We start from the raw sequence: 21,832 nt of genomic DNA, 5'->3' as shown, positions 1-21,832 counted from the left end.
ACAAGGTTTAGTGCTGACAAAAGAGCTTGGGTTGGAGCGAGTTCTTATAGTTGGAGACTCTCTTCAAACGGTCCAAGCAATTGAGAAAGAAGAGGTCAGAGGTGCAGTTGGTCATATGGTAGCTGGAATTGTGCAGGAAATGAGAAGTTTTGCTGATGTGAAAGTGAAGCACATTAGAAGGACGGGTAACAAAATAGCCCATGAATTAACCCAGCAAAGCAAAAAGAGTGAAGGATGCCATGTGCTGGTTAGGAAGAGAACCAAACATAATTGCAGATTTGCTTAGACATGAGGGAGTGTTGCTATAGGGTCTTGTTTGTGGTCTATTTTGTTGCTGGTTTGTTTTCCTTTGTGTCCTGTTTCTATTTGCTGCTTTGACTGGCTGTATTGTTCTTTCTGTTTTAATGAAATTTCAGTCATCTTTCAACAAAAAAAAAAATAACTAACAACTTGTTTTCAAAATCCAATCATGTTGGGCAATATAACATCCTTCTGATTACAGTCGTGATCATGCCAAGACCATGTCATGAGCAATGAAACAGACAATGCAAATATGTTAGATAACACAAGCTTCTTTTATACACAGCCATAATTTTTACTGAAAAATAAAATACAAATCCATATGTGCGAATTATAGAGTAGGTTGATTCAAAAGTTAATAGAATGACTAATAGAAGTCACGTAAAAACAAATATGTCATTGCTATTTTAACAAAATTCCCAACGTGTCTATTGGCACTTGGCCCAACATTTTGCCCCCCTCGCCCCCTTCGATCTCCTCTTTCTCAGCAAACAAACAATCACTTGATATTGAATGCATCGTGGGGCATGAATTATTGTATTCTCACTTTGTTTATTCATTATAACCATGAAAATGTACATAGAATAATGAGGTTTAGTGGGAAATATGCATCACAATTCACATGATATATCTAGTTCCTCGCAACAAACAGTTAAACATAGAAATTGCACCTGTTTGTTAAATATTTAATTCATACCAGTTCATGAATCATGATTACAATAGCATGGCATTATTGACAAGAGGAAATACAAGATCCATACTAAAACAACATTGCCTCTTTAGAATCGAGGCTGTTCATTTGAAGATATCTGTATTTATACCTGTATTGGACACCTAAAGAGCATAATGACTAAAAATTTATGTCACTGTCCTCGTGTTGCAGTAGCCAGAGGTTGAACAGCAGCTAGAGGATTCACTTGGTATGAAAATGCAAGCTTCCACAAATCTACCAGAGCTCCTTTCAAGAACAGCGCTTGTCTTGTAACAGTCCTGAAACAAAGATATTTTATTAAAACATCATATCTCTTTCATATGATAATTAACTTCTCCACCACTGGCCCTCAAACTTTCAATTCCATTAAGTATTTGTACTGCTTTACATGACTCGTTTTAACAAAGTGATTCCATGAAATATGTTAGGTCCAGTTCATGAGGGGAATAGTTTGGAGTTTCCTGGTGTTGGCTGGGGAATTGACAGGAAAACATGAGAAAAGTAGTTGTGTGTTGTGGAATAGGGTTCGCAGTGAGGGCAGTGGAGGAGGTGGGAGAAATGGTGGGGGGCCACTCATGACATTAGTCATCCAGATAAATATTAGTTTGGAACTCAACAGTAACAATAAAATATAACTGTGTGGAATATTGGAATGCAGCAATTAACATATGTGGATCTAAAGAACCTATTTATAAAGCCCAATTCTCCTCCAATTCACCATCAATTGTTAATTAAGTTTATGATAACTAGGACGAAGAGATGGCATTTCAGCTAAACAAATAAAGGGCATTTTAAACATTCTTTATTTTAGAGCACTCCATACTGAGAGCAAGCAAAATGAACCGGGAACCAAATAAGATTTGAACCTAAAGAAAAAAGAATAGATTTTGACCTGAGGCTTTGAATTTGAAGTCATGGTAGATCAGAGAGAATAATTATACATTACCTCTTCAAAGCAGCTTTTTTCCTTCGGAGAACATAAAACATGAGCAGGATCAAACAGCCCAGCATAATCTTTCCATTAGATATGACCAATCGAGCATTACCAAACTTCAAAGTGATGGTACGAAACCACCAGAAATATGGCTCCATTCGTTCAGACAATTTTAAAACTGCTTGTTTTTTAACATTCCTTTGATTAGGTGGGTGCGTGGCTTTTAAGGCTTTTTGAGAACCCTCAGACACATTCAGTTCTTTCTGTGAAGATAAATGGCCATCATGGTTATCTGTCGGCAGAGGTGAGGACCCTTGTGACAAGTTGGTGGCTTTAAGAGAATGCAGGGAGTGCAATTTCCTCAGAAGTACCTAGAAGAAAGGAGATGGCAGAATATAAGAAGAAAGAATATTCTTTTCATCTATCAATAAAATCAATCAAGTTTACAATCATCATTTTGATATGTTATATAACATAGAGCATAATGTGAATCAGCAATCATCATTTTATAGCTTAGTCCAAAAATGATATCAAATATCACAAAATCAGTAAGTTCTTGAACAGTACATGTACTGCCAAATCCAAGAACAGCCTCAACTGATTATAATAAAGCGTGAATGCGTGATTCCAACTTAGATGTACCACATAATATATATATACACATATATACCTGTCGTTTTTCCTCAGGTAGTGCAGCTTTCTCAACCCACGAGATAGCGAGGTGCATATCTTGTAAAACTGTTGCAAGTAGCATCACAGCATAGACCTCAACAACTTCCACATATTCATCAACTCCCAAAATAAAATGCCTCTCAAATCTTGCCATACAATCTACATTTGCTTCTGCACCAACAAGACCATAGTATTGTTCATCCACACAATTCCACTTGCTAAGGAACTCCTCAAGAAATTCTCGAACACCAAAAGAAGAACCATCTGATATCTGAAAACAAGCCCTGACAAACAATGATAAAAATTTTACAACCACTCCTTTAAAAGTATGGAGAATACCAAGAATATGTTGTAAAACCTACGTTACATGAACAAAATAGACTGAATTACCCATGTCTTCTAATTTTACAACCAATCCTTTAGAAGTATAGAGAATACCCCTTCCAAGAACATGTTTGCAAAACCTATGTTACATGGACAAAATAGAAAGACTGAATTACCCATGTCTTCTTTCCTTTGTTAAGTTTCCCACATCTTCTAGACTATAATATGCATTTAAATCCCACATGCTTAATCATAAAGACATTTATAACAAGTATGAATCAAAGAACATATTGGTTTGTTGATCCTTCACTGTTATAGGAATACTTCAATAAAGATGCTACACTGCATGGACCCTTCAGTTTGCCCAACATGCAAACAGTGAAAAGAAGCAGATAAATCCACAGTTTAACCATGCCCCATGTCCTACGTTTTGTGGATTAAATTAAACTTAAACATGCTTTAAGCCATAGCTTGAGCCCCCATGAAAAGTAGTTAATAGGGAGGAAAAAAAGGGGCTTCAATAAAAGTTTCTGGAGAGTGGCTATGTTGTCTTCTTAGACATGTGCTTGGAGAAAAAAAAGTGATGGAAACACAACATGAATTAGAAGTTCTCCTTGGTTAAACTCATGACATTCTTCATCAATCTCTATTCCTTTGGTGCTCTCCTCACTTTGGGATTTTTTTTTTGGATAGATAAAAGGATTAAAAGCAAGAGGGAAAAAACATATTAATGAATAATAAAAATGGAATGATGATGCTGCCCAGGACCGAACTGGGGACCTTCAGTGTGTAAGACTTTGGGATGCCAAAAGAACAGATCTTCCTGAATTCATTGATCCCTATTCTCTTCTCTAAGCCTTTTACGCTATTGTATGCATCTACATGCCTTAGTACCTCTTCGTTCTCTATGAAGAATTATTTCTTTTTTAAAAGAAAAGCTTTTCCCTGGCCTTTTGCATGCAAACAAAAGTCCCAAGTTGTATTAGTTATTTGAGAAAAGTAAAGTAGTTGTGCAACCTAGGCATTTCAAATAATAATTGAAGATTATTTACTTTAAATTCTGATGATTTAAGGAAATCCATCCCCAAAGCCAATAAATTGAGAGAAGAGAGGGAGGGTCAGAATCCCTTGAACAACCGAGGTAATAGACAATTGACATATCCTAAAAACTCCTTTGGCCTTGTTTATTTTAATGGACTACTTTACATACCAAAAAAATACTATCAAACAAGACCAATTATGGACATTCTATCCATATCATGGCTGTTTTGACAAAATGAACATTTTAGGGTTGAGCAATTTTTATTAAATTTAAGGTCAGACAACAAAAAATTAGAATATAGCCCTTCATATATTCTTTTCAAATTCAAATCACATGGCAAAACTGAAATAAACGGAAAGTATGATGTGCAAAAGATAAAGGTACCCAGTAAGTAGAACTTGAACAGGGATAGCTGTAACAGACACGTATAGTAGTTTAAGTTGATTCAGAATTTCTGATGTCCTGCATGCACCCAGAAGAAGTTATGAGTAAAATTTTCAAGATTACCAAAACACATTCCATTTGCCTAGCCAAAAATAACATCCATTATAACAAGTTGATGAGTTTTGGAACAAAACAGAGAAAAATAAAATGATCTAATTATATCATTTGGAAGATGGGAAAGGAGAAGAATTAAATTACCATCTCCCAAAATAACCTTTATGAGAGTTATAAAGAAATCCTCCCAAATATAATTCTTTTATAAGAGAAAGGGGCATCAAATTTTATTTATTTATTTATTTATAAATAATGAAAACTTTATTGATATCAAATAAAACAATCACCCAAGTATACAGGATGTACACAAATGGGGACAGTTCAATCAATCCCGTAAATTACAAAATATCAATCTACAATTGACATCTAATCCAACAAAGTCCTAAAGAAGAACAATTCGATGTCCAGCATATTCCATTGAACATCCTCAAAGCTTCAGGCATTCCACTCCCCCCAAACACACCACATCAAATAGTGTGGAACAGCTTTCCAAACAATTCCATTCTTATGACAACCAAATAGCCCTTGCCAAGAAGCAAGTAATTCTACCACTGTCTTTGGCATGACCTAGAACACTCCAAACTAGCCAAACACCATCAACCACAACTCCATAGCAACAAGACAATGAAGAAATAAGTGATCCACCGTTTCCCCATTACCTTTCCACATATAGTACTAATCCAAGACCCAAATGTTCCTCTTACACAAGTTTTCAATAGTCAAACTTCTCCCCGATGCTGCTGTGCAAGAAAAGAAAGCTACTCTGAGCATGATTTTCGACTTCCAACTGCTCTTCCATAAGAAAGACATATCATTAGAAAGGGTCAAAACACGATAATACCCGTGCACCAAAAAAACCCATACTCTTAGCAGGTTTCCAGCACATCTTACGATGCCCAACTCCATTTAATAGAATAGAATAAACCATCCCCCTGCCACCAGCAGACCCCTTATCACGGCTGATCCCAAAGAATTCTGGAAACCATTTTGTTTGCACTGGAAGGCCCAAACTCCATCCATTCAAAAATGCTCAATATCAAACCATTTAATGAATCCCCAAGCATTTCCAAAACCATTATATAACAAATCAACAGCCAAGAAAACATCAAATCTAGCCAAAAAAAAACTCATAGAAGAACATGGATCTTTAAGAAAAAGAAGAAACCCATATACGTCTAATAAACCCATCCAATGGGACATCCATTCCCATATCAATGTTCTACTTACAAGTGAGCAGAATGTTGCATTCCCTACATTAATTGAGAGCATTGTGCACTAGTATGACCTTTTTATCTAGTAAAATACAACCTTGTTTCATTTCTATCTTACTCTATTCTATCCTTTAATTAATTTTTTTTTTTTAACGACATAGGTGAACTTCACTCAAATTAGTTACACGGTACAAGTATACTATACAATCCTCACTGTTAATTAAACTCCTACAGGCAATTGACCCCACCCGCCAGAACCAGTTTACGGGTAATCCAGGGGCCTTGTCACCTTGATGGGCTAAGCAGTTTATCTTCGTGCCTAGAAGGCATTTTTCTATCCTACTCTACTCCATCCTTTTATAAAAACTTCCAAAACACAGTAATAGCAAGTCTTAAAAAGTAACATAAATTCAATGAAATTCATGTTTCTCTCTCAAAAAAAAAATGTAACAGTTTAATGAAAGGTACCTTCCTAGTGCCTTCAAGGATTGGACTAACACCATACCGGTCGACTCCAACATGTCACGGAATCCAACATCTTCTTCTCCGACTTCAAAAATGCTTTTACCATCATCGTTACAAAGACGCTTCAATATGGACGAAGCTAATGATTCTGCCTCCGAATACATTGAACAAACAAGGTAGCTGCCATTCCCAACACAACACAACACAACACAACACAACAATATCAAAACTTTTATGGCAGTGTTTTTCAATTCTTAAAATTTTCAAATTCAAACAGAACCCAAATTAAACCCCAAAAAAAAAAATAATAATAATAATTTAATTGCTTTGAAGAAAATTGAATATAAAAAACGAAAAGAAGTTAGATTATAGTTAAGCCAAATTACCTCTCGGAGCGCTCGATTTCTTCCCAAATTGAAGGATTTGATTCAATTACAGCCATCTCTCTCTCTCTCTCTCTCTCTCTCTGAGTATGGTAGGAGCTTTGGCTGTGCAAGTAGGGGAGAAAGAAATAATATAAGGGGATATGCAAGAGTCATGTGCAACGCACATGACCCATTTTAAGAGAAAATTGCTGTTAACCCTTAACCCTTGATTGATCGGGTCAGATTTGATATTTTAAGAGTAGCGGACCTTGGTCTTGATGAGAAGCTCGTCGGTGTTGGGGCGAGGAATGTGGAAGTCTGCGATGGTGAGGATTAAGCTGCTTGCTACAGAATAATAACAACGTTACCCCACCAACACCAACACCAACACCAACGTAGTCGTCTGTACTGAGAGAGAAAATAGTTAACGTTAGGTTAACAGAATCTCACTTAAAATGGGTCTCTTGCATATGTGTTTTTCTTTATTTTTTGACACCTGTCCCAGTATGCAGCATATGCTGCAGGCTTGCGTGCAAGAAATCCTTGTCCTTTTTTTTTTTTGGTTAGAGATAACCGGATTTTACTCCAAAAACATGGTAGAATGTGTAAAATATTTTTTTAGAATGTGTAAAATATTTTCTGAAAAAAATATTTTACTTCAAAATAAAAAGGGAAAATTATCTCACCCCTTTGTAACTATGGAACTATCCAAAATAAATCAATAAAAGACCACATTAATTTTGCTCCAAGGTATTGGCAGGTGGCACCATGAATTTAATTAATGATTTTTTTCTTTTCCCATTAGATTATCAAGAGTATTCAATAATTACTTATAAAAGTGGATTTTAGTTGACTCAGCTGGTAAATTCTCTAATGGTTAAATAAGAAATTTGAAGTTCAATCCCCGCTTATACTAAAAACCGATTAGTGCCTTGGTCTAATAATAAATAGCAATCATCAGGAGTGGACTCCATAAGTTGAAATTCTCTTAAAAATAAATAAATAATTACCTATAAAGTTTAAAATTTGAGTGTTTTTAGTTTCAATATTTCAAAGGAGTGATTTTAGTCTCTAAGGTTCTAAAAACAAGTTATATTAGATTTTTCGTTCGCTTTTGTTAAATTTTCTTATGTACGTGGCTAGTAGAGCAATAAACTTATCTATTTTAGATGACGTGTCATCCACTTTTTATATAAAATAAAATAAAATACACAATAGCTTTATTCAAACGAAAATTGTACATGAGTCCTAGTTTCACATTCCCCTAAGTCAATACCTAAGCAATTGCAATTTTAAATACCCCAATTCCTTTAAAAGGGCATATTATGAGGAACCAATTCAAATGCAAAGGAAGGCTGATTCTTGCAATAGCAATGCCAAGTGCTTTGTTTCATGTCCAAGAAAGAGATTTAGGATTTAACTCCAAGTCTATCATAAATAAAAAGAATAGGAGACCGAACTTTACTCAAGTATCTAACATGGAGAGGCTCTTTGTAGTGGTTTGTAAAATCCAAATGAACCCAAACACATTTGAGGCTCCTTGATAAGGCCCACATTGTGGGCAATATATTCAAGCCCACATAGGGGTTACCAAGTTTGCTTTGATACCATTTTTAATGGTACTGAAAGGATTAAGGTGGTGTTTAGGTCTTTTAGGGTTTAGGGTTTATATGTACATTTTGATAATCAAAGAAGGTGAGATTCAATCCTTGAATGTCTCTATTAGAAACACCAGAAAATGTCAATTGAGCTAAAAGGCTATTGGCGAGTGTTTAGGGTTAAGTGTTTGAGTGTTTGGTGAGATTTAATCCCTAAATGTCTCTAGAAACACTAGAAAATGTCAGTTGAGCTAAAAGACTATTGACGAGTGTTTAGGGTTAGGTGTTTGAGTGTTAGGGGAATAGGGTTGATGATGAAAATAGTCTAGGGTACATGTATGAAAGGAATTAATGCATGTGGTGTGTGTTGGTGTAGGATGACTTAAAGTATTGAAAAAACAAGAGAGAGAGAGAGAGAGAGAGAGAGAGAGAGAGAGAGAGTTAAGAAAATGCATTGGTATTCATTAAGGAGACTAGGGTTTACAATTGGGTTGTTATACATGGACTTCCGTAATACCTATCAGTTGTTCATTTAGCATATGTAAAAGATGGTTATTCACATACTTAACACATGTTGAATGGGCTCTCCACTATTCTAACTAATTCATGCATGTGCTACTGGTAACTAACTCTAACTAACTTTAACTAACTTGACTAATTGACTTTGTTACATGAATTATCCCTCATATAGACTTTCTATATGAGTTGCCAACTGATATGAATTAATAAAAAATGTAAGAGAATTGAGTATCACATCACTCTATTCCAGAAGCACCAAAGATTTACCCAAAAGTTCAATTTTTTTGGGGCATAAATTTATAATTTTACCAATTCCTCCATACCCTTTAACCAATAGAAATAAAACAAACAAACAAAAAAGTTATCTTTATCTCTTTTTTAAAAATTATGGTTAAGAATTAGTCTTTATATATCTCCTATTTGGGATTTTTTTTTTAAATTATAAAAATCTCATATTTGGGATTAAGTTAGTTGCTAAAAGAAAATAAACTATTTTTATTAACAAAGCATGATGTCATGATTGTCATGAAGAACAAGAATTTAAAAATTATTTTTGTATTATATATGTTATTTGAAGAGTGTTAGAATTTAATTTTAGTGAATTTTCCATGATTTATACTTTATATTTTCTTTCTTATTATTTATTTAGAAAAAGATTATAAAAAATGACTTGATATTGTGTTTAGTCTGGAAAAAATAAAGAAATTCATATAAAATTATTAGGAATAAACCTAACATAAGAATGTCATTATATTCTCAAGTCTTAGTAAATTTCTAACCAAATGCCCCTTACGACCTTGTTGGTGAAGTTGATCTAATTAAAATGGCCTATAATATTTGCTATTTTTAATAGTTAAAGAGGGAAATTGCTCGACTTAAGGGGAATTATGAAATACCCATACAAAAAGCAAGAAAATGTTTTTGTTTTGTTTTTTTTTTTTTTTTCTCTGTGTTGGTTTTCCTAATTTTCTCCAAACCAACTTCAAAAAATCCCCTCCAATTCATAATACTATTTGCTTACTAAATTGCATGGCTCATTAAATTATTTTACATATAATTTTTTTGAGGGAATTATTTGATATATACTTCAAATAGATGATACGACTAAAAATACACATATAAATTGTTATAAGAATTCCCTAATCAGAAAATTTCCTACAAATTAGTTGAGACAAAATTTGTTGAATAGTACTTTTTAAGGAAAATTTTAGAAGAATAACATGTGATTGAAGTTATTTAGTTATATAGACTCTTTTTGGAACTTGAGTTTGTCAAACTCGAGTTTCAACCCAAAATATCGAGTTTATCTAACTCGAGTTTCAATTAGTTTAAGTTGTGTGATAGCTTAATTTTGTATAACAAATCGAAACTCAAGTTCACTAAACTTGATTTCAAGTTTGACAAACTCAAGTTCCAAAAGGAGTTTAAATAAATAACTTTAGTCACATACTACTCTCCTAAAATTTTCCTTAAAAAAATACTATTAAGCAAATTTTACCAAAAGACAAAATTTAATGAGAGATGTTATGTCTACAATATTTTTACAACAAATCACATGTGGTTAGTTGTTATTGGTTCAAATTTCGAAATTAACACTAAAATTACTTTTTTTCCTAATAATAATAACTAGTAACAACTAGTCACTTAGGATTTATTTTAAAAATATGGTAAAAATGTTATAGACATGTCATTTCTCAAATTTAATACTTTATCCTAATAAATTACCGACTTCCCAACAAAATAAAAAAAACAAAAAAAAAATCGAGGCGGTGGGGGCTTGAATGTCAAATGGGTAATTTGATTGTGACGTCTGATCCAATATATCAACTCAACTCAACCTTGAGCCTTCATAATAAAGTCGATAACTCCTAAATAAACCTCTCTCTCTCTCTCTCTCTCTCTCTCTCTCTCTTACACAAACCTGAGCATAGTTTTGAATCTCACCACCACCGAATACCGATTAAGAAGAATATTCGTGAATTTATACAGGTATTTTTATTTTTATTATTTATTTAATTTTTTTTAATTAAACTTCCTTTCTCTAGGGTTTTGATTTATCTCTCAGTCAGTACCTAGGGTTTTATTTATATAATAGAAAGAAAAATTCTAATGAATTACTAGGACTTAAAAATGAATCAAAGAAATTAAACATTAAATAATTATTTAATCTGATAAATTGTTTTTATTTTATTTTACTTAGAATAACCGGAGCTATGGGTTCGTCTTCGACCGAAGCTTTTCCACAAATGCAGGTACATCTTATATTTTACCATTTTATCATAATTTTCTATGTATGTATGTATGTATGTATGTATGTGGTTCCGTACAATATACATGTTTTTGTATGCGTGCGTATATACATGTACATGATATACGTATGTGTATGGCCTTGAGAATATACTGTTAGTTCCCTAAAGTTTTAGCCTATGAGCGATTTTAGTCTCTGAAGTTTAAAGTGATGGCTTTTAGTCTGTTTTATGACGTGGCCAAACTGAAAATTGACACGTCATCACTCATCGGACACGTTATAGGGACGGAAAGCAATCATGCTCATGAGCTAATTGGAGTATTTGATACTAATTGCGAGTTTCTGGTTAATATATTGTTAGTTACTAAAGTTTAGCATATGTGTGATTTCAGTCTCATGATCGCTTTAAAGTGACACGTCATCATTACACTACATCAGACATGTTATAGGGACGGAAAGCGATCACACTTTAAACTTTAGGGATTAAAATCGCTCATGGGCTAATTGGAGTATTTGATACTAATTGCGAGTTTTCAGTTAATATGTATAGAAATGCTTGTTTGAAGAAGGGAAGGTTTGTTTCTTTGTATTGGAATCATAGAAAATGATTCTTTGTTAGCCTAGGAAGGTCCAACTTAATTTTTCTTTTTTAAATACTATTGGATGAATGAGTACACTATCCAATAAACAGTGTGATCTTTATAACAAGTGCAAAACCAGCAGAAAACCTGACTCACCGAGAAAGCTCCTCCTAATGTTACAAAAACTAGCAAGAATTTTTTTTAAAAAAAGAGTAGTTGAAATCCTGCATAAGTAAAGCAAGTAAGCAACACACAAAGCCCCTGACATTCTTACATCAAAGCAGTCTATATCGGAGAATTAACTTCATTGTAGTATTACTTATAGTTATGGATTAGATACAATCATATTCACACTCCATCTTGGTTGCATGTAAAAGATTTTATAAAAAACAAGTAAATGAAAGAGAAAATTGTAAGACCCGTAGTCTTTAAGAAATGGAGATAAATGACACTCACACACAAATATGCACACATTTTAAGTGGGGAAGGGGGGTTTGTACCCTGGATATCTCTGTTGGAAACACTAGGAAATGCCATTTGACTTAAAGGTCATTGGTGGCTTGTTACATATTTATGTGATTGTAGAAAGGAAGAGTTGGTTTAATCTCTTATCTGAGAATGTTGTAGTCTTTTATTAATCTTTGTGACAATGGATATACCGAAAGCAAAAATAAATGAAAAGCAAGATATGTTTATATTTGTCAAAATTAATGTGAAAGGGAAATTTGTATTTCAAAAAAGCCCAGCAGGAGCTTAAATGGCACCGTATTCCTTTGTAAGGGTAACATGGATGGCGAGGTAGAAGGATCACATTCATCATGTGCATTAATTCTTTTACCATGGGAGTAAACTTGCCAAGTAATAATAAGCCCAACATTGAGCTAAAGAACATTAGGTTTGCATGAAAGTCAACCTATATATTCTTGTTTTGAACGGGCCATTTAGGTTTGATAATTTTCTCTACTAGGCTTCTCTTGTATTTTGTTTTTATCTAGTTTGTGATGGACATCCACTTGCATTGGCTCCTTTGTGTGCTCCATTTATGCAATTAGGATTGAATTCCAAACAGGAACTACTTTTATCATATCCCAAATTCAGTGCTTTCAATAGAACCCCTATAGTTGTTTTTCTTGGACTAGATCTAGAACTATCATCGATGTTAATTTGTGAGTGGTCTGCCTACCTCGTATAGGCTATACATTTTTTTGTTTGATAAGTAAAAATGTCATTGAAATTTGAAATTAGAAATTACAATGAAAACAAGGCATACCTATTAGAAACAATACAATGAAAACAAGGCACATAGGCAGTGTGCTATAGAGACAACAGAAAATATAAACTAAAATAACAATGAAAGTACAAAAATCAAGCAAACCAAGCATAGAAATAAAAGTAAGAACACCCAAAGCATTTGCTCATTCAAACAAACTCTCAAAGAAGGAAAGCATCAACTCATGAATCAATCTTTTATTCCCTTCAAAGGTACGTGCATTCCTTTCCCTCCAGATAACCCACATAAGACAATTAGGGATCATACTCCAAAGCACCTTAGTTTTGTGTCTATTGAACTTGCCTGCCCAACTAGCTAAAAGTTCCATAACACCATGTGGCATGACCCAATGAACCCCAAATAGTGAACACACCTTATTCCGCAACCTAGGAAGCATGGACATGGATACGGATGCTACTCAGGGACATGAGCAATTCCTTAAAAATTATAACATGACATGGCAGGTACAACACAAGTACAGCACCGCAAATGAAGTTTCTGTGCTTCCTAGTCCACAACTCTTGAGCTACGGGGCAATGTAGAGGAGTAATTGATCAATAGTCTCCCTGTTCCTCTTACGCATACAACATCAATCCACCACAACCACTTGTCACCTCTGTAAATTATCAATGGTCAAAATTTTCCCCAACACCACTGTCCAAAGAAAGAAACTAACCTATGCTAGCTCTAATAAGATATTGCCTTTGAAAATAAATGATTTGCATTAGACCTATGCTTTTGGAGTGGTAAAAAGCCTAGAGTAGCGTCTAGAGATCCTTTCCTCTTTCGTCTCCTGTCCTCCTTCTGTTATGAAAATACCTTGTCTTGCTGTTGATTTTTAGATCAATAACCTGAAATCCAGACGTTAATGCTCAATTGTGGCATGGTGTCTGGTATTGCAGCATGGGATATTATATAGCTAGACATACAGGTGGAATTTTTCTGGACACGAAATTCAACAATTTTATAAAGAATCCAGTACATTTAGGAGGCACAAGCATGCTATTTTGTCTCTGTGAACTTGTATGTACTATATTGTAATGCGCTTTATCTGCTCATCATTTTGGCCACACTTGTTGTTATTCTTCTTTTGATTCTTCCTGTGCTTCTGCTCTGCTTTTTGTTTGGCATTTACATTTGAGGTTAATAATATTCAGCATGTGGCATGAGATAAATATTTTGGGACATGGGTGTGTATCCAGTTTTCTTGTTTCCCATGGTATCTGTTGCATGAATTTATCAAACAAGCTTCAATTGGCAGGAAATTATGCTGGAGTTCCGTGCTGGTAAAATGTTGTTTGAGGGGAAAAGGGTTGTCCCTGATACTCGCAAAGGGCTTGTTCGCATAGCAAGGGTATGGTAAATAAAAACCTACCTAATATATTTTTTTTGACATTCCATTTGTCTATAGATCTACCTCTACTGAAGTTTTGAGTGTTCATTTTCTGTTATTTTTAATTTATCTTAACACCTATGCTTTGGTGCAACTTCTAAGAAAATATATCTTGTATTTGTGTCAGGGGGAGGAAGGATTGGTCCATTTTCAGTGGATTGATCGAACAAAGAATGCTGTCGAAGATGTATCCTAGTTATCATTTTTACTTTTCACTGGCTGCTGTGGCAAATGGTGTAGAGAGATTGAAATGCACACAATGTTGTTGTGTTTGGTTGTGTTTTTGACTTTGAGTTAGATAATTAGATCCACTATTCTACTGTATGTCAAGCTAGGAAGCATGGATAGCTTTAAACTCCCGTGTATTAATGGCTAATACATTGGACACATCTGGTATGTGTAAGATGCATGTGAATAACTTAACATAATAATTTTGTAAAAGACAGCTAGATATGCGTGGGCCACATCTTTTATTCTATTTGCGTGTATTGGTGTGCTGTGTGATAGGGCTGTCATGCTAAATAGTTTGTTACCAGTAATATCCAAAATAAGTAGTGAACTCATTGTCTCTGTTTCTTTCATGGAAGTAGCAACTGACATAATTAGATTCATTGCTTTCACTGTTATTAGATGACATTATTGTTGTTTCTCCATAGTGGTTTCATATTATAGCCTAGTCCTTGCCCCTGCCTTTGGGAGCCTGTTTGATTTCTTCCCCTTCTTCCTCTTCCCTCATCAGTGCTTTGTTCTAATTTTTATCTTTGTACCTTTAGTTTTTTTTTTTTTTTTTTGAGAAATTATTAGTGTTTCTTGTGTGGCTATTGATCGGAACTTTTTTACTTCTAAAATTTTTCTTGACACAAAATATCATAGGATCAGATTGTCTTTCCTGATGAAGCAGTTTTTGAAAAGGTATATCACTTTGTGTTTAATTGTTTGGCCTTTATAATTGTGGTATATTTGAGTCTAGTATTGATCATCGTGAATATCATTCTTGATTTACTCAGGTTAATCAATCATCAGGAAGGGTTTACATATTGAAGTTCAATACCGACGACCGAAAGTTCATGTTTTGGATGCAGGTCATATAATGTTTATATATATATATATATATATATATTCTTTTCTTTTCTTTTTCCTCCTTTTTTGTATTATTAGCTGAGCCACAAGTTCTAATATTATGACATTTATTCCTTGAATTGGTTTCAGGAGCCTAATGCTGATGGTGACTCACAATTATGTAGCTTAGCCAACTACCACATGAACCGACCATTAGGTATAAAATTCATTTTGCTTATTTAAGTTCCACCAACTCTATTTTTAATGAAATTATTTACTTACAAAAAACAAATTTCCACTAACTGTAGTTTTAGAATGCATAGAGATTTGTCCCAATTATTTGACATTGTCTGCATGGATCCTCTTTTATGATTCTGCTTGAAGGCCATATTCCCATCAAGCACAATACGGGCTAACATGTTTGTTTATTCACCAAATACATGTGTTTTTTTTTTGGGGGGTACATCATGGTTTTTAAATGCCTCTAAACTGAAATGACTCATGTTACCGATGGTGTGTCTGTCTGTGTCTGATATCTTTTGTGCATGGCCAAATTTTCCATGCCAAATCCCTTGTCTTATCTTTATTTAATTCTGCTGTAATTTTTCACTTTTCCTTTCTTTTTTAACTTAAAAGTAAAAACATCCATTTTCAGTGTTTCCTTTTTCTTAACTGTGTGTTTGTCTATACATCTTCGCTTTAACCATGCCTGTTGTTTTGAAAAGCTGCTCTCGTCCCCCAGTAATTTTTCATACACTACCACAGTTTGTTAATTTGTTGAAGGTTTTCATATTTTATGTAATTCATATAATGTAATATAAGAAGGTATATAAACTGTAATTCATCATGGTTTTTAAATGCCTCTAAACTGAAATGACTCATGTTACTGATGGTGTGTCTGTCTGTGTCTGATATCTTTTGTGCATGGCCAAATTTTCCATGCGAAATCCCTTGTCTTATCTTTATTTAATTCTGCTGTAATTTTTCACTTTTCCTTTCTTTTTTAACTTAAAAGTAAAAACATCCATTTTCAGTGTTTCTTTTTTCTTAACTGTGTGTTTGTCTATACATCTTCGCTTTAACCATGCCTGTTGTTTTGAAAAGCTGCTCTCATCCCCCAGTAATTTTTCATACATTACCACAGTTTGTTAATTTGTTGAAGGTTTTCATATTTTATGTAATTCATATAATGTAATATAAGAAGGTATATAACCTAATACAATACAGGAGGGTATGCTATAGTATTATATGGCATTATATTATTTAGTGCAAGTTTTATATATTATATAACACTTATAAGAGGAAAAAAAAAATAGTAACATATAACCTACTTTCAAAGTAAGCTGGCTATTTTGCTTTATTGTGAGATATCTCCATCAAGTTTAAACTTTTTATTTTTATTTTTTGTTTAACAGAGTTCGTTGGTGAAGAGGAGCCTGATGCTTCTGTTCCTCTACAAGTTTCTGAAGATATGGTTGAAGATGACATCTCATCAAGGTATATTTCTTATAATAGAAGAACTTATGCTTTTTTATTTTTTGGGTTTAACTACTGAACAATACTACTATACTGAGAGTATGAAGTTTCTGTAACAACTCTTGCAATGCTGTTAGTTATATAAATTGAACTCCTAATTCTTACAAGTTACATAATTTTTAAAAGCTGTTTACTTTACTAACCTGTTAATCAGGCAGTCAATGATCATATTTATGTGTATTGATATGTTGCTAGCTTCTAACAAAATAATTGAACTCCTAATACTTACAAGATACATAATCCAAAAATGAACTGGAATTTGTTTTTACTTTAGTACTTGTAGAAATTCAAGTTGTAAATTCCCCCTCCACCTCACCAACAATCATATGCAATATTCAAAATACGACAGCTGATCTCCAAAAGGTAGGAACCAGTTCATGTTAATTCATGTTTAACAAACGGATTATATAGGTGGCCAGAAAATTAACTTGTAAGAACAAATCAACAGAGGTATTTTGTCGATGATCGGTAAGAAAAGGGTTATTGTGACACCAAATATGATGGGAAATTTGGACAGGGAATTCATTTGAAAGGTGAAGATAGGTTTCTTCATGGTGTTATATTTTAGGACCTCTTTAATTTGTGCATACTTAAGTTAACCATTATGTGCTGTCTCTGTTGGACTAGCGTGCAGTGCATGTGGTTTTATTTGTACATATTATTCCTAGCAGTGTTTTTTTTTTTTTTTTTGATACTGTAGGGAACCTTTCTAAAGAAGAGTCCTTAGGACTCGCCTCTAGCTAGTAAAACCTAAACCTATGGCAAACTAACCCCACTCACCAGAGCCAGTTGCCAGGTAATCTAGGCACATTTACCACTGACGGCCTAGAACTTGAACAGTGTTAAAGCCAAGAACCCTGGTTTTGAGTCCAAGTTCACATAATTGTGACAAGTCTATCAATTTGGAGAATGATTCTACATTTGATTGCATAATACTTTTACAAGGAAACTTGCCCATGCATGGAACCATTGCGTATCACAGGCCATTTCTGGCCTCCCATTGGACCAAGTATTGCATCCCTTGATCATTCACAAGGCCTGTTACTGTCTTTCTTAAGTTTGGTGCACATTGCAATGCATCTAGTCTTGGCACTATTAGTAGGTTAAGGTGGTTTTTGGCCGCGGAGAATGGAATTTTGGGGGGTTTTGTGCAGGCCATAACTTATAAAGTTTTTTGATGAATCTTTTTTCTTTTATAAAATTTAGAAGTGATTTGTTGCACTCTACTCTTGTTGATCTTTGTTTTCCAAGTCGCTGTATATCATATTGTTTTTTTCATTTGATCTCCAGAGCTGGAAACTTGGTTGTCCCAAACTTCAGTGCAGATGTAACCAGTGAAGTAAGCTCATCATCTGGACCAGTGAAATTGGAAGACCTGCAACGAATCTTGAGTAACATCGGACCTGCAGGTATGAAGATGTCTCCTTAAAGAATGCTTGTTTGTGTGTGTGCGCGCGCGTGCATGCGTGATTTTGATGGTCTAAAATCTCACTTTTCTTATTTGATGATACATTATGCAGATATTGCTGGAGATCCAGATGGAGGTGATAAATTTGATTGTTGTTTTATATATCAATCTCTGGTATCTGCTAGACTGTAAATTACGTCTGTCAATTGATAGTAACGGATAGTATTAAATGCACTTTCAAAGCTTTACATTAATGGGTTGCTCCCATCTAGGATATTTATTAGGACCATGTGGCATAGTTTCTTATCCAATATTTAATTAAGAAAAGGGGAAATTGAATAACTAAAAAGAAGAAAAATATATTTAATGTGTTCGTTAGTTCAAGTCAAAGGGGAATAGTTGAGTTGGATCCAAAGTTATGGACTGATGCCTCCCCCAGAATTATTGTTCAGCACTTCTTTGGATTGAGAGGCTTGCTTAGGTTAATAAGCCACTTATCTGGGTTCTTCCCCAATTCCTGAAATTTTCCTGTCTTCCTAATTAGGTCCTGCTTCACAGCTCTTTACATCCATGTGTGTCCTTTTCCTTATTGTTCTCCCAGTTCCTCTTCTTTTTCAGGTGTTTGTGACTTGTGAGAAACCTTTATTGAAGTCAAATTATGTGTGATGCACATATTAGAATTTAAACTAGTGTTAAAGTTATGTTAAGCATTGTCCTTGCCACACACAATGAAATAGATCACAAAACATACATTACCAGGTGGAAAATGAAAGAAATAAGAGCCATTATTATTATTATTTATTTAGCATGTGAAGTTATTTATCCTTTGGATCACCCAATAAGAAAGTCTGGTTATCATTTTCCGATTTGCATTTCTTTCTCTATTACCTGCTTCTGTGTAGACCTCTTGATTCATTGTATTGAGTTTCGTATAAATAATGGCCAAAAAGCTGTAGCTCAAATGGCACCTCATTTCCTGGTAAGAGTAAGATGGAGGATGATGTTGGCTTCAATGCCCACTGGCTGTAACTTACAAATCAAAATAACAGAAAGAATTGTTAAAATAGTGAATGATACTAAAAAGAGTATGACCAGGTAACAATAGATTTGTAGAGGGGCAGGTTTACCGTAAGTTGGTTTTCATTGATATGCCTTTTATGCCAGATCTTTTTTAATGGCTGGATTTTTATTTGCTTTCGTGGTAGTGTAGTTAGGTCAAATTTTTTCAAGTAGGATCTGTGAATGAGTTCATAAAATCTGTTAATTTTATGTAGGGTTCATGGTTCAGTTGGTTGTACTAATACTGCATGCATTTCTACTTTTGTTGGCATATGGATTTTATTTTCTGACTTTTCTTTTGTTGGCTAGGCTTGGGATTAGGAGATATTTTGAAGCCTGAATTGATAATGCCATTGATTGAGACATTGCAATTGGAAGAGCATTTAACATCATACTTACCTGAGGTATACAATAGTTTGGAGTTGTAGTTTCCATAATTCCTTTACCTTAGTGTTGTCCATTTTACAACTTTAATTGCTTATGAGCTTTCAGGGTCAATGGACTCCAGAGGATATATTAGAGTTGCTACAAAGTCCACCATTCCGTCAACAAGTAGATTCATTTACTTATGTGAGAATTTGAACCCTATTTATTTAATTTCTTATTTGTGTATGATGCTGTAGAAGTCTCTCAAGGGTAACTTTTTTTTCTTTCTTTTTTATCCTGGCATTTCTTGTAGGTACTTAAAACTGGACAGATAGATTTGACTCAGTTTGGAATTGACCCAAGTAAATGTAAGTTGTTAGTGGTTCTAGAATCTCTTATCTTTGGTTTTTTTATTCCCCAATTTACTCTGCAGTATTGTGTCTTTAGCATGCTACTGGTTACTAGTGTATAATGTTAATATATAAGGGAAAGGGAAAAATGTTGGTTTGGGCTACTTGTTTGATGGGCAGGAGCATTCACTGGAGTGAATAAAGTCTTGAGTTTGTCAGTTCCTTATTCTCTTGGATGTTAGTAGATGATAGGAGGCCCTCAATTTCTTAGATTCCATGTATTGTTCGTTTTAAGTTGCTGATGCCAATGGGTATATAATCTGTATGCTTCAACTTTTTCCCTAGATTATTTTAATATCTTTTTTATTATTTATGAAAATATTATTTGTTGTCAGAAAAAAATGAAAAGTGCATTGTAAGTCAATGAGCTCTGCCTTAAATGGCATTTCCTCCTCTCAACAGTAGACAAAGGGTTCATGGGTGTTTTCAAATCAATCCATTGGGAGTGCTGTGTAATTTACCGATTAAAAAAAAAAAAAAAAATGCACAGCCTATTGTAAGGTTCATAGCCTTTATAATGAGCAGCTGGTCTAGTGGCTTACCTTTCTCTTTCATATACTGCTGCGATGTTCAGGAACATTTCCTCGAAACCATGTGGCACGAAATGTTCGTGAAAAAGAGCATCTTTGTTGGATCCAAACATGTAGAGAGATGTTGCCAGTTTTTAATTTTCAGCGTTCACAATTCATTTTTAGAAAAGGAAATAGAGAAGAAAGAGGGGTTTGTAGTTCCTTATATAAGAGGGGTTGTTATGTGACCATTTTCTTTTCATCTTTTCTTGCAGACAACTTCACCGTATTGTCCTTTCTTGAGGCACTTGAGGATTCAGTTTCCAAGACATTAGATTCCCAGGAGTCAAGGCAAGATGACAAGGATTTAAGATCTCAATCTTGTAACCGTAATGATCACATGGATGAGTCGTAGTGGAGGCACTTTCGTGCTTCCTGTTCGTTTCTTTTCTCCATGTTTATTTTAGGCAAATGAGACTCTCCTTTGCTCACCTTGTATTGTTCACATATATTCAGGAAAAATGTTTTTTTCCCTTTTTTTTCTCTTTTTTTTTTTGTTTTTGTTTTTGTTTTTTGTTTGTGGGTAAAGGGTTGGTTTTAATTTGCATTTATAACTCCTCTCTACACAGATCTATAACCCCCTTTTTTTTTTTAAATAAAACAATCAGATTATGCGTCTCATTGAAATGATTGTATAAGATTACTGTTTTTGATACTCCATTAGCAATGTGAATTATTTGTATAGAAAAGAATAATCGAACCGTTGTAGGAGCAGGGCTATAGTAACTTCACCCAAAAGTCTTTAGTTCCAAGTAGTTTGTATGATTAAATGGGAATTCTAACCAAGATGGGAGTATTCTTCTGTTGTAAAATTCATTGATCGTTTAAATTTAAGTCGTAATTTTGTAGCTGCTGTTCTAGTATTCTTGTGTGCTAGAATTATTTTCTTAGATCAATAAAAATGATATTTTACTTATAAGAAAATAATTTTGATATGAACGAGTTCAGCTGGAGGGATGTGTTCTTTGATGTTCATCATAATGGTGCCAACACATGGGATCCAAAATGTTTTAGAATTACTTCCTTGAAAAAAAGTTTCATTACTTTGTGGTATGAGTCCTTGTGATTTCGTATAAAAAAAAAGTGGCAGAAACATGTCTTTGGATCAATGACTAGAAATCACTGCAGGTAGTTGAAAAAATAAAAAAGAAGAAAGAAAGAAATCGTTGCAGGTAGAGTTTATCAACGCTAGTTTGAAATAGGGGCGTGGCAGTGGATGAAATTATATATACTATATTATAAAGGTTTGGGGGAAATTACATTGCCTGTCCAATTCATATAATATATTTTAAA

The 21,832-nt window shown here is 34.1% G+C and overlaps 2 protein-coding genes across 3 annotated transcripts; one reads left to right on the top strand and one right to left on the bottom strand.

The window, feature by feature from the left end:
* Nucleotides 1-952: 952 nt before the first annotated feature.
* Nucleotides 953-10,590, bottom strand: LOC115968024 (protein APEM9). Its single transcript, XM_031087212.1, has 7 exons — nt 10,519-10,590; nt 6,545-6,624; nt 6,162-6,338; nt 4,369-4,446; nt 2,617-2,902; nt 1,959-2,317; nt 953-1,290 (listed from the first exon to the last, which is right to left on the bottom strand). The coding sequence occupies exons 2-7, from the start codon at nt 6,598-6,600 to the stop codon at nt 1,164-1,166; spliced, it is 1,083 nt and encodes a 360-aa protein (XP_030943072.1). The 5' UTR covers nt 6,601-6,624; nt 10,519-10,590; the 3' UTR covers nt 953-1,163.
* Nucleotides 10,464-21,160, top strand: LOC115968025 (26S proteasome regulatory subunit RPN13). Of its 2 annotated transcripts, XM_031087213.1 has the most exons (14): nt 10,464-10,629; nt 10,841-10,892; nt 14,001-14,093; nt 14,260-14,319; nt 15,006-15,044; nt 15,140-15,214; nt 15,342-15,408; nt 16,607-16,688; nt 18,018-18,136; nt 18,248-18,271; nt 19,504-19,598; nt 19,687-19,764; nt 19,874-19,928; nt 20,755-21,160. In XM_031087213.1, the coding sequence occupies exons 2-14, from the start codon at nt 10,854-10,856 to the stop codon at nt 20,892-20,894; spliced, it is 966 nt and encodes a 321-aa protein (XP_030943073.1). In that variant the 5' UTR covers nt 10,464-10,629; nt 10,841-10,853; the 3' UTR covers nt 20,895-21,160. The 2 variants fall into 2 exon arrangements, with proteins under 2 accessions (XP_030943073.1, XP_030943074.1); XM_031087214.1 differs by lacking the exons at nt 10,464-10,629; nt 10,841-10,892 and having other exon boundaries at nt 14,018-14,098.
* The last annotated feature ends 672 nt before the right edge of the window (nt 21,161-21,832 follow it).

The sequence above is a fragment of the Quercus lobata genome, chromosome 11, assembly GCF_001633185.2.
Source record: "Quercus lobata isolate SW786 chromosome 11, ValleyOak3.0 Primary Assembly, whole genome shotgun sequence".
Lineage (NCBI taxonomy): Eukaryota > Viridiplantae > Streptophyta > Magnoliopsida > Fagales > Fagaceae > Quercus > Quercus lobata.
The sequence above is the reverse complement of the archived record's forward strand: the minus strand, read 5'-3'. Positions and strand labels throughout refer to the sequence as shown.

Coding starts and splice junctions, on each gene's coding strand:
- LOC115968024 (XM_031087212.1), bottom strand. CDS start 6,600: ATGGCTGTAATTGAATCAAATCCTTCAATTTGGGAAGAAATCGAGCGC. Junction 6,339..6,544: donor GAAATCGAGCGCTCCGAGAG/GTAATTTGGCTT, acceptor TGGGAATGGCAG/CTACCTTGTTTGTTCAATGT. Junction 4,447..6,161: donor TCCTTGAAGGCACTAGGAAG/GTACCTTTCATT, acceptor GGGTGCATGCAG/GACATCAGAAATTCTGAATC.
- LOC115968025 (XM_031087213.1), top strand. CDS start 10,854: ATGGGTTCGTCTTCGACCGAAGCTTTTCCACAAATGCAG. Junction 16,689..18,017: donor GAAGATGACATCTCATCAAG/GTATATTTCTTA, acceptor TTTGATCTCCAG/AGCTGGAAACTTGGTTGTCC. Junction 19,765..19,873: donor AAGTAGATTCATTTACTTAT/GTGAGAATTTGA, acceptor CATTTCTTGTAG/GTACTTAAAACTGGACAGAT.